Source organism: Acinonyx jubatus, chromosome B2, assembly GCF_027475565.1.
Source record: "Acinonyx jubatus isolate Ajub_Pintada_27869175 chromosome B2, VMU_Ajub_asm_v1.0, whole genome shotgun sequence".
NCBI lineage: Eukaryota > Metazoa > Chordata > Mammalia > Carnivora > Felidae > Acinonyx > Acinonyx jubatus.
The window spans coordinates 97393189-97406581 of NC_069385.1; the positions used below are offsets into that span (position 1 = coordinate 97393189).

At 35.1% G+C, this 13393-nt stretch overlaps 1 protein-coding gene across 1 annotated transcript in view; it reads left to right on the plus strand.

Annotated features, from left to right (window-relative positions):
* Nucleotides 1-13393, plus strand: part of BMP5 (bone morphogenetic protein 5) — a 114627-nt gene that overhangs the window by 83153 nt on the left and 18081 nt on the right. The window contains exon 4 of the mRNA XM_015070141.3: nucleotides 12877-13071. Coding sequence (XP_014925627.1) covers nucleotides 12877-13071 — 195 coding nt within the window. The remainder of the gene's footprint in view (nucleotides 1-12876; nucleotides 13072-13393) is intronic.

The window sequence follows — 13393 nt, forward strand, 5'->3', positions numbered from 1 at the left end:
CTAATTTTTCCTACTCAGTGAAGAGTAATTCAACATACTGATAAAAATTTTCCTCAAAATTGCAGTATCGTGCTATATCTTTTAAATATGCTATGTTAAAAAGTCAGATTTTTAAAAAATTCACTGGCACCTTTTGAATTACAGAATATTTATTCCTAATTAGAAAAATATATCCTGGTGTCTACAGTCCTCATGTCATTATATGTTAAACAGACGTGTAAGTTACTAAGTTGATATTCGTTTAAACTTTATTGAATGTGAGCATGTTGATGTGAGATAGATGAAGAGTTCTTAATGTGTATCTGTTTCCATTTAATATCCCAGAATCTGCTATTTTTAAATGGGAGTATTTGGTTAAATAAGTTTGTTGTGTTATCCTAAGGATTCCTAAGAGAGTCGTTTTTACCACAGGGGAAAAATCTCCAAATTAAGCGCCTGTGTTGTCAAATGACTATTTATCTGTGTCAAGGGTCAGATGATCTATGTGGCCAGTTAATCTGAATATCAGCTGACATAGTGCTAATAAGTAGCAGAAGAAATTCAGAGATCAAGGGTGATATTTTTCTTTTTGTCCTGCTGTTTTGACTATAGTTTCTCATTATTTATCTAAGTTCAAAAAGTTGAATTATGTCTACTTATCAGAGGATCTTTTAAACATTTTGAGATTGATAATATTCTCTTCCCTTATCTGAACTTTATCTTATAAAGTAATTAAGTCATTTTTGTTCATAAAACCATATGGCTCCCTTTTGCTGAATTTATGATGATGACAATTGGTTTCAAATAAATAAATGAGAGAATCTGCATATCCAAGAAACTGCAAGAATCACATATCTTGCTAAATGTTCTGAAAATAATAGGGAGCATATACTCCTATGATTAATATAAAGGAAGTCATTCTTTATGTACTATTTCATGTTAAGGATATTTAGAGCATACTTGCTTGACTTTTAGATGAATATTTAAGAATAAATTAGGAAGATAGTTGAAGAACAGACAATAAATAAATAAATAAATAAATAAATAAATAAAATTGAACTTTTACCCCACAGTCCAGAAATTAAATTAATGTGAGGTGGGGGGGAGGGGGGAAGCAGATTTAGGCATAAGAAAAAAGAAGTGCCTAATAAGTGGACGTTAATGGTGAGAGAATGAGCTACATGTGACTGGAAGAATTCACCATTTATTTGACCTTTTTTCTAAGGATTGTTACATTGCATAAGTTATCAGGTAATTGTAATTTATGAGCTTAAATTTATACTTTAAGCATTATACATATATAAATATTATATTCAGAGAGGGTGCAGTTAGTGGAAATGTACCCTCTTAAAGGAACCTGGTATTAAATAGTTACATTCAAACCAAAATTAAAGATATTGTATAAAAACCAGAGATGGAGAAACTGGTAAAGAGAGGAAAGAAATGTTAGACATCTCATGAACTTTCTTTTGGGATAGGTGCATGTAGGTGAATGTGTGCATGCGTGCACACACACGTGTGTGTAGAGGGAAAATATTTGGTCATAAACACATTCTCAAGTAATCATGGGAGGAATCAGATATAAGTTCACAGTTGATAATCTATAATTACTAAGGTTTTTAGAGAGTTCTTATTACAGCATTTAGACAGGTTATAGTTTCTTTTACTTTAAGGGCCATAAAAACTTTTTCAGTATCATAACAAAACATAAAACTTAATCTAAATTTTTCCAGAACATTTTCTTTAAAGTGGCTTCAGTTTCCATCCTATTTCTATAGAATTTCAAAAACATTAAAGCATAAATTAATCTACGGAAATATATTAGTTTCTAAAAAATCATTCTTTGTATTAATCAAACCATGGAGAGGTATTTAGAAGATGGCTAGAAGAGGGGTGGCCTGGGTGGCTGAGTCATTTAGGCATCCAACTTCAGCTCAGGTCATGATCTCGCAGTTCATGAGTTCAAGCTGCGTGTCGGGCTCTTTGCTGACAGCTGGGAACCTGGACCCTACTTCAGATTCTGTGTCTCCCTCTCTCATTCCCTCCTACTTGCACTCTGTCTGTCTCTCTCTCAAAAATAAATAAAGATTAAAAAAATAAATTAAGAAAATAAATAAAAGATGGCTAGAAGAAACAAACTATATTGGTCACTTTATGTGAATGATTCAGAAAAGTTTCCATTGAGAAGAATTCCTGTATCTTTATGGTAAAAATGTCTATTGAAAATAAGTACGACATAGATTTCCCTTGTGGTTTAAAATAAGTATTGTTAATTTTCCAAAATCATGTAGGCTGTGACCTATGGGTTTTCGAACTCGTGTAATATCTTAAAGCACATCAGAGAACATAAATCTTTTCTGTGTGCTTTAGATTTTTGCAATTTTCCCACTGCATAAAAATGAGCAAAATCATCAATATGTCTTTCATAGTTAGAGTAACTATACATAAATATTGGAGCACTGGTAAATTTGTACTTTGTTCAACCCTAGAGTTTATTAATTCTCTTACTAGTCATATATGGTTTTCATAAACTATACTTCATGTATTTTCAAGCTCACTCTATTTATCAAAATTTATCTTCTGTCTACATAAAGATATGCTTTTTTATACCCTGATTTTGGCAATATTTTTTTTGCCAACGTCAATTATTCTTCCAGGCTAATATTTCATATTTTTTAGTTCTTTATGATTAACCTAAGTTTTACTTCCTAGGTACATCTTTAGTTCATCTTAAATAAATATTCAAACTGTGTATTTGCTGTGATGGTCAGTTGCAATAATATTAATAACTAATGGAATCTAACATTTACTGAGAGCTTATTAAGTGCCTGACATTTTACTAGCTCTTTAAATGGAATATCTACTTTATCTTCACTATTATCCTATTTCGTACATGAGGAAACTCAGTCTCAGAAAGTTTAATAATTTTGCCCATGAATCTAATGATGATTTATTTTCAGAGCCAGCTCTTATATACTATGATTCCCACAAATTATATGAATTTTGTACAAATTCCAAACTGAAAAAATAAAGGTAATTTTATAATTTCCAAATAAAACAATGCTATTAATAATGATTGTTATGGGACAAAATTGAATTTTATGTTGGACCTTTTGGGAATTACCTTTGAGTTTTTATATTTTCTGTCTGGTATTGAATTTTGATCTACCTTTTGTTACCACAAAAAGTAACAGCAATTTAACCATATTTTTTTGTTTTCTAAATCTAACTACTTCAGTATTTCTTTCAGCCCCTACACAATTATAGTTAATTTGATACACTCATAAATCAAAAAGTAGAAAAGGTAGTGATTCACTTCAACATGTAATTAAATTTAGCCAAATTTAATTTCTTTATTTTGAATTTAATAATGAACATGCCTTTCCTTGGTACAGTATATATCTCACTAATGTATTTTGATAGGCTCTCCTGTCATTTTCTCTCCCGTAATCCATATTCCTCATCATAGAATCCTCATATCTACCTCCCTCACCGCCCTTTTTAAATGGCAACTGGTGCTCACGTTCGTAGTTTAAGTTGGAGTGCAGCAAACTTGCCCTGAGGCTAGTCAAGCATGCAGTTTCCAAATTCTAAAATTATTTTACAGAAAGTCAGTGTGAAGTCAATCCTTTCCCCCATCTCACCTTCCCACCTTCCAGCATCAAAGCTGACGGCGAGTTGGTATTGTTTCAACCCTGAAGAGATCTTGGACTAGCTGAATTGTATTTTGGAATCAACACATTAGGGTGATTTTCCCCCCAAAATTGAAAAATAAATCCTCTGGCAATTAAACACGATTTTTAAAATTTGTGATTGTGTTTTGTTTTGTTTCATTTTGTTTCCCTATAAGCAGATCTTAGTTGGGTGAACCATGACTGCTTTTCTAAAAACCTGGTGCTTTGAACAAAATGATCAGAATGTAATTTATAGATCCTTTAGTTCTGTTAGAAAGGAAGAATCATGATTCTTATTTCTTCTAAAATGTCTGCATATTTTTTATCTGATCAGTAGGCTGAAATGGGCCTCTCATAGCCTAATTTAATCTTGCATAATGGTTCGTAGAGAGAAAATAATTTTCCTTTATAAGTAGATGTTGATTATGGAATATATTCGGTAATAAATGGAAGAACTTGAATTTGCTTTTACCATGTCCATTATATACAATGTTTTAAAACTAGGTTTTAAAGGCAATTTTCTTTGTTTTAATTTATAGTATGTTGATATTTCAATGAGAGACACGTGGTAAACATAATTTTCTTATCCAGATTTTATCATCACAACTCAAAAACATACGTGAAAAAGAGTTTTGAAATCAGTGATTTAAAGTAAGCAGAGACAAACAGGAGTTAGTCTTACTTCATTATCTGGTGAAAGATGTATTTTACCATTTTTTAGATTTCCCTTAATGAAAAAGGATATGGAAGTGTTTGGCTACATCTGTATTTCTGTTTTTGATTTTCCCTAATTCAGAACAGTAACCATGGATCACCAATCTTGCCAAACAAATGCCAATGTCAGGAACATATGCCAGTTATTGTTGTTCGTTATATTCCCTATTCTAGACTCTAATTCTGGTTTAACTAATGATCTGAGGGTAAATATTTTCATGGTAATATTGATTTAGAGCCATGAACAAAATGAGATTCTCCTTATTCTCATCATACACTAGAGTTAACTCCGTGTTTCCCACTCTTCTCTTTGTGAACTTCACCTATTGCAGATCCGTATTTCTTAAAGACACATTGTGAAAATAACAGCAGTGCTTGTTCTGCATCGTGAGCAGAGAACACAGTGGGAAGAAAAGAGAAGCTTTAGTGAATATAAGGCATGAGCAGCCACTGTATTCTGTGCAACTGAGAATTCACCTCTGGCACACCTGGTGTAAGCTCAAGTGGGAGAGAAGAAAACCAAAAGAGAAGCAAAAGTGTCTGACAATCAGAGCCAATAGCTGTGTTGCAAGAGGTGATCAGAATTTGAAATTGAAAGTAGAGGGAAAATACTTTGATAAGGGAATGACATATCTCAGCTGCTTAGAAATAAATGCCTATTTCTCTGTAGCGTGACACATTGCAATTTGAGTGGCATAGACACTGGGGAAACCAGTTGCCCTTTCATGGCTGGTGGGAAGTGTTGAATCCTCATTTTCCTGATTACTAAGGAAAGTCCAACCTTGAACTTAACAAAACAAGCAGCTGTAACACTTCTTCCAGACACTACGTGTGTGTCACTGACAGATCTGAGATGGATGGTTTTCCTGGAGTCTTTGCAAGGTGGAAAGCAGAGACCCAAGACAAAGCATCAGGCCTAACCAATCCTCAACAAAGGGGAACACTTAAAGGAATAGCGTGCTACTTTAGGATTGACAGGGCTGAGTGAAAGATCCGATCCTTCTCTGATTGTTATTTTATTCAGTTTTCAAGCGTAACCCGTGTGTGCTTGCAAGGTGTAAATATGGTGCATATACATTTAGTGAGGTACCTCCCTTCAATAGATGGCAACTGTTTTATCATCAGAAGTACTGACTTAGCCAACCTTCTCAATTCCCACTTTTCTTGATCCTTTTGAAGAGCATGCTTATTATTTATTATGGGTACTCATATTTATATGCGGAAGTATTCACGTAATTTCTCTCTAAAGTAATGGAGCTAATGGAAATATGAAAGATCTACTTAGGCTATGAAATCAGATGATGCTGCTGACCCAGGATAACCAAAAGGTAATGCTCTTGGAACCCAGCTATTATTTTGCATGCAGACAGCTCAGCAGGATGCACTTGCTCTGGGGGACACCACGCGTGACCTCATGGTGGTGTGAGATCTCATCGTGCGACTGCTCCCTCATGTGAGGCAGGCCAGTTCACGTTCTTTCCATAGCCAGAGACATGAGAAACGGGTGAAGAAAAGTTCTGCTTTTTTTCACTAAAAAAAATGTTTTGTGATCCAAACTTCATATGTGAAGGAAAGAATTAACTCCCAAAAGTCTTAACTTTTTTTTTTTTTTCAAAAACAGATACTTACCATGGTGTACATTTTAGGTATCTCAGTATCAGGTCTTCATTGCATATTTTGGAAAATACCTTTTACTCTCTTCATTCTCTACTAGGTGTCAAAATAAATTTCTTTCATTTTGGTGATATGGACTTGTCTAAAGATTCTGCAAGTAGCTTGTGATGGTTTCATGGCTTACTTATCAAACGGAAAGGAAAGATCAAACATTTAATGAACCATGTTTTTCTGTATGATAACAATTCTTTTGAATAATATATCATGTAAACTGGTAAAAATCAATGATTCCTTTAGACACTTATCAGTTTCCCAAGTAACTGCATTATGTTCATTTCAAAGGCCACTTTCACCTACTAGAGATAAAATGAAGTGTGAAAATAATTTAATTTCACTGCAATTAACTTAATTTCACTGCTATCAAACAAACTAAAACATGTTTGATTTCTAAAATTTCTGTTCACTGATTTCTTAACCCACAGAAATAGTGTTTCAAGGCTTTTTGTCGATTTCTGTGGAAACTCTGCTATGTTATAGTTTTATTTAAATCTATGATTTGAAAGGAAAGAAGTGTGGACTTTTTTATTTTAAAAAGTCACATCAGACTGGAAACAGGGCTAAAAATAATCCACTCTTCTCATGGTTTTGTGAAAAGAATGTTTCTGCTTTCTTAAAATAAATGAGGACTGTAAGACCAACTGCTAACCAATCTTTGGGGAGCATGTGACAGATGATGTCTGTAAAGCTTGTAGGGTCGCAGGGGAAAAGCGCTATATATAAAGAGAAGAGCTATTAAAAAATAAGTGCTTATGTGAAGGTAAACTGCAGTTCCTAGTTTGAGATGCATATTTTCACAAGCTGAAAATAAGGCCTGAGTAAAAAACGTTTGTTGGGTTTGTCAGGGTTGAGACAGTAAGCCTCCTCATTTCAGAATGATGTCCTATGGAAGGAGACCGATCGTTTTCCATCACCTCAGTCCCACCCTTGGTGCAATAAAACACTTGAGTGTTCTGGACAGCTTCCACAACTAGGCACAAACCTCTCTGCTCCTTTACAGTTCTCGGCCTTTCTTCCCCCAGGCCCTCCTTCCTGCAGTCGCATGAGTTTCAGTTCTGAATGTTTGTGTCCCCCACCCTTACCCCTCACGTGCGCCTTGACTCATCATGCCAATGTTTCTGAACACTGTTTTTTCTAATTCCCACCACTTTCTCAAACTGTGAGGCATTACAGTCCCTTCAGCAAAAATTAAAAAAAAAATTCAACTCTTTAAAAAATATCTTCTTTCTTTAAACTTCTTTACCCTTCACACACTAGATAGAGGAAAATGGATTTTTTTTCCTACGGTTATGTTACCAGGAATGGTAAACTCAGTTCTTGTCTGCAGATAATTCTCAACTCCTAGTTCATGTCACTGTGTCAGGATCTGGTTCCCAATTGCCCTCCATGGATGTCATACCTCCAGTGTGTCATTTCTCTTTTATTATCAGCCACAGAATCCTATCCTATTCACATATATTATCAAATTTGTCCCTTCTTTTGTTTTTAACACTTTTTAATAATGAATATATAATTGCACATATATAATATTTCATATAAAATAAAGTGATTATTTTTAATTTACTCTTTTAAATGTCAGTATGAAGAAGGGAATGGAAAGATCTAGCAAAGGCATTACATGAAGTGCCCAGCTCGTGAAATAGGACCCCAGAATTACTTTGAAGAACAAATCAAAGATCCTACTACCTTGTATTCTAAAGCTCAAAAAATTTTTCCAGATACCACTTAACTGTGAGTTTCCAGCAACATGAAATAGTTTCAAGTCCCAACTTTTCCTTGTTTTTGTTTAAGATTACAAGGCAATGTAAACCAACTTAAACACAAGAAAGTTTTGAGCACGAATGTAAAATTATGTTTGTGATACTTCAAATCCACGTGCTTATAACTGGCAATAGGGAGTTTACTATACAACTAGAAACTAAGCAAATTTGATCAAATTATAATGGAGTTGAAATTTATAGCTAGAATACAATATGCTTAATTTAAGTCAATTTGAGTTAGAATGCATATGGAATTTAAGTAGACAGAATTCTCTCTTCCCCACATTCCTTAAAATCTGATATAAAAAGGATTTAGTCTGTATACTGGGTAGCGAATTCTGCACATTTTAAATCATCTGTTTCTAAAAAAAGGGTAGAATCCAGTATAATTTAGAGTCACAGAAACTATAATTTAAGAGCACCAGAATCAAATTTAATCACAGATTGAAAATAAAGGCAGATCAAGAGGATATGTGGATGAGAAACAATGCACATAGAATGACATAGAATGATTTGTCTTCTATGAAATAGTCCATAAAGGATGTTGCAAGAGTCTTTTTCAAAATGAAGGAAAGGTAATTTGGGCACTAGTTCCATCACAGGTGTTTTGGGTTAAGCAGTCAATTACCATGGGTTTATAGGAGAAAAAAAAAGCAAACTGGAATTTATGCAAACATCTTAGAGCGATATCAACATTAGACTGATAAACCCTCAAATGAATGTTTTTCAAACTGTGTATTCTGGAGGGAAACTAAATGCTCAAATTTGGAACCACTTATCCTTATAATATCAACATGCCTCTGAAGAGCTGTTTTATGTCAGAGCCTCCTTTAATAACCTTCTTTTTAAAGAAATAAACATTTTGAAAGTCACATTTTCTGAAAAGAATGGCCTGAGATATAACACTAGTAACTTTGGGATAGATCTTTTGTTTGCCAGTCTACCTTCTCAGTGACTGTAAATTTGAAATGGATGGTTGTACCCTTAGGCACATGTGAATACAATCCCCTGACCCCACTGCTTATACAAAGTCATAAGGGTCAGAGTAGCGGGTCTGAAAGTCTCAAATCTCCAGCTTCAGCTATGGCAAAATTTACTAGGTTAGAGTTCCAGCCTCACATATTTCCCTCTCAGATTTTTGTGTGAGAATAATAATCATTTCTTTAGAAGGTATCACCTGAAGCCCGTCTTTACTCACTGTGTGGTTGATGAAACTGAGAAATAATATGCCCATATATTTGCTGCTCAAATGGTTTCATTTCTCTATACTCACTGGGACATTGTCCTGAATTTATACTTTCTGGGTTCACCTTTTTCTTAGGATGAATTCTTTCTCATGAGGCTGCTCTATACTCCATGCCTAGTGCATTAAACCTAGCGACGTTCTAGTTATGCCTAAGCATGCCTAAATCCCAAGGAGCTGAAGGTTGGGCTCAAGCTGGTGTCCTTATCATCCTTTTATTTAATATTCTTTTCACTACCCAAGCCCATTTCCATTTTCACTGTATATCCATCCAATCCTTAACCCTTATATATCTATTGATTTTAGCTAGAAATCAAAAATAAGGATCACCTTTGAAAAATAAAACCACTATGATACACACCTACATAAAATTTTTCTACATCAAATGTTTTAGGGAGGCTTCCTTCTTTATATAGTTGCAATATCTAAAACATGCTGGGGCGCCTGGGTGGTTCAGTCGGTTAAGTGTCCGACTCTCAATTTCAGCTCAGATCATGAGCTCATGGTTTCATGAGTTCAAGCTCCGCAGCGGGCTCTGCACTGACAGTGCGAGCCTGCTTGAGATTCTCTCTCTTCCTCTCTCTCTGCCCCTCCCCCACTCACACTGGCTTGGTGTCTCTCAAAATAAATAAAACTTAAGAAATATTAAAAAAATAAGACAAGCTGTACTTTTAAAAAGAAAATTCAACATTTTCGAACACATTTAATAAAAGATTCACTATTTTTAATACATGCAATATAGTCTGGGTCCCATTAGCCCTTTTAGCAAAAACAACTGTTCAGCCATTCAAAAGGGTTAGTCAACATGATCAACATAGGTATATTGTGTCTGAAGGGGTGATCACATAGTTACTGTTCTATTGGTGTAGCTCAAGACCCAGAGCAACTGAACAAGCATTAACTTATGGAATCTTAATAGTCACCTCGTTGCTGAAGTAAAAAGGAAACCAAAAGGAAACTTAATAATATCAAAAGTTATTTTAAAGGGAGTTCACATTGGTTTGAAGACTACTTTTCTTCACACACAATATCCACCTTTGTCAAGCCAAGAAACCCATATTTGTAACCAACACACATCTTTACAGTTTTCGGAACGTAACTCTTCAGGGAAGTATTATTTCTGCACAGATAAAAATTAAAACTTTGAAAATCTCTAGAATGATAATAAAAGATACTCTCTAGCAAACCAAAGGAAACTTGGAACTTTGTGTTAAGTGCTTATTTAACTATAAAAGGGGCAGTGTGTGTTATAATGAATGGAAAACCGATTTTACTCTATTCCATTTGTGAACATCTTGTGGCAACCTATTTTAGTATTAGAGAGATCATATATTAAAAAATGATTTCTGCAGTCACCAATGTATACAAGTAAAAATTTGGTTCCTGTTAAATTAACACTTCATTAAAAAAATCAAAATAAAAGCTCAACAAATACATTTTATGTTGTACTGCAAGATAGAAAAAAATTTTGAAGAACAGATTGCCAGTTATTCTATTCCATAACAGCTAAGTTTCTCAGTTCTTTCTTTCTTTCTTTTTTTTTTTCTTTTGCTGAGCTCTCTGTCACTGGAAACATCTTAAACCAATTTCAAGTGCTACACCTGAATAAACATGTTGTAAAAGTGTTTATGTATTGAAGTGGGTCAGTTCAAGGTATGGTATTTGGCTGGAACTTCTAATTTCTCTTTTTACAGCAAAAGGGCTGCCAGAAGGAGGAAGTCTGAGCTGAATTAATACATTTGTTACAGTGGAAGTCGAATGGAAACTGCTCTGACCACAAATCAAACTGCCTCTTTCATTTATGCCAGTGATAGAGTTTTTCTAAGAAATATAGACTCTGGCATAGAGCCACTGTAAGTTTGCATTTAAAAAGAGGAACCTATATGCTTATTTGTTTAAGGTTTGCTGCTTTGATTATTTGTAAATTCTTTGGTAGGACTGAACCTAGTGGCGTTTGTGAGGCAGATAGCCATTTTCATAACTGTGGGAACTGAGTTTTCCTGAGACGTTGTAGAACAATTGATGAGCATACGGATGCAACTTGGATTAGCACGCACTCTTCTTTTTTCCCCCCTTTTAACCAATACCTCCACATTTAAAGGACCTCTGTGTCCCTCTCAACAGCTGCACAGCCTCACATGACACAGTCTCATTTTCTGACGGTAGAAGGTCTCTGCACAATACAAGTATACACAAAAGTGTTTATGCTGCCAAAATAAATTTTGTTAAGAGCAAGAGTTTATTTGTTAAAATGCCATTGATGCCGTTTCAAGGACTTGTTTTCCTTCCCTTTCTTCTAAGGTGGGTCAGGTCTTATAATGGACTGAGGTTACTCCACAGTCTTTACTGAATAAATATTTTAAGAAAACATGCTCATCTCTCAGGGGGCGAGGCAGAGTCAATCATGCACATATTTCAAGCCACATTATATATATTACTCTTAAAAGATTGGTAACTTCTGTATCTAGAGTAGAAACGTTGCATGAGTTTTTAGCAATTCTCAACTAAATTTACAACCTAAGGTTAAACAGTTATTCCTCCTTGGGTGATTTTCATAGAACTAGATATCAGACTAGAACTGGAAGATTATATATATATATATATATATATATATATATATATATATACACACACACACACACACACATATGTATCTGAAAATTATATATATATTTCTTTATAATCATATATAAATTACATATATTTATATAATATATATAATTTTCAGTGATTTTTTTAAATTAGAAGAGCAAAACAAGAGTGAATTGTCAAAAGGGGAAAATAGTTAACACCTAACTCCTAGAGTATCTGTAGAATCAAATTAATTATCATTTAGAAAACACTTAGAAAAATGCCTGGCACATATATTGCCAATGTTCCAAACACATTTGGCATTACTGTAAGTATTAGTATTACTACCCAATGGGAGAGGTTCTTTATCAACATCTACTTCTAGTCTCTAAGACACCTTGACTTCTAATGCATTCCTGGTACAGGCTCTGGTTGCAATCATTCTCTGATACACAACCACACCGACAGCCTCAGAAGGGTCTGGGATGCAGGCTGGTTTAGAGACAAAGGTGAGTCACCTGGAGTCTTGTCTCCTTTCTGAGAATCTCCAGGCTCCGTTAACAACTTGTGAAATCCTTTCAGTAAACATCCAGGTGTGTCAAAACTCAGAAAGGGAGGGACTCTGACATTTCCATGATTACTTCAAAATACTTCTGAGGTTGAGAAAGAACTGGAATTTAAAGCAAACCTCCATCCCCAGCAGGGACTTGCAGAATGACCCGTGAGGAGCTTTTAGTGGAGCTATAGCTTTGTAAAGTTTGCTGGGCACAGGCCAGAGGTGAAGGGGGAAGGCTATCAGCACTAATTAACACTTGAAAGGCGTGCAAAAGCTGGAGAAAGTAGAAACACCCAGCCAGCCATTCGGCTTTTATCACTTAGAGGAAAATTATAGGGCATTTAATGCAGAAGAGCCCGTAGCTAATATTTTTGAAATTGTTACTTAATGTGGACATTTCCAGGCTGATGGTAGTCGAGCCTTTCCACATAAAATATTGCTGACTTCCAGGTCTGAGAAGGATCAGCTAGTGAAGGCAGCCTGAGGGTGTTCTGTGGTGAAGAATGAAGCAAAATGGAAAACCAAGCATGGATAATTGTCTGTAACAGCAAACTCTCAATGTTTATAAAAATCTGTGGCCTGCAAAGAAAACATTCTGATCATGTTTTAAAAAGTAATGTTACTTTTTCAAAGTACCCTCAGAATTCATTCACGGCAGGTAAACTTTAGCTCTTTTCATAAACGAGGTGCTTGTGCGTTCCATTCTAGGACGAAGTATCAATGTAAAATCCGCTGGTCTCGTGGGAAGACATGGGCCTCAGTCAAAACAACCGTTCATGGTGGCCTTCTTCAAGGCAAGTGAGGTACTTCTTCGATCTGTGAGAGCGGCGAACAAACGGAAAAATCAAAACCGCAATAAATCCAACTCACATCAGGACTCCTCCAGAATGTCCAGTGTTGGAGGTAAGATAAAACCAGAGCAGCAGTTGTGTGCAGAGAGTTATGGGGTCACATGTTGCAAATCAAGTAGCCACAATAAATTTACCCTTTGGATATACCTTTGTTTGGTCTATTAAATCATGCAGCAATGTTTCGAACATCCTCAGAATGTTTCATCACTGAATCACTCAGTTGTGCATTTCAAAGTAAGTACGACTCGCCTTTGTATGTTGAAAGATTCAGTTCAAATTAAAATCAAGCTGGCAGTAATAAAATTATGAAATGGCTACGTCAACAGAGTCTAGCCAAAACTGAAGTGCACAACTTGCTGAGTTGACATCTCCCA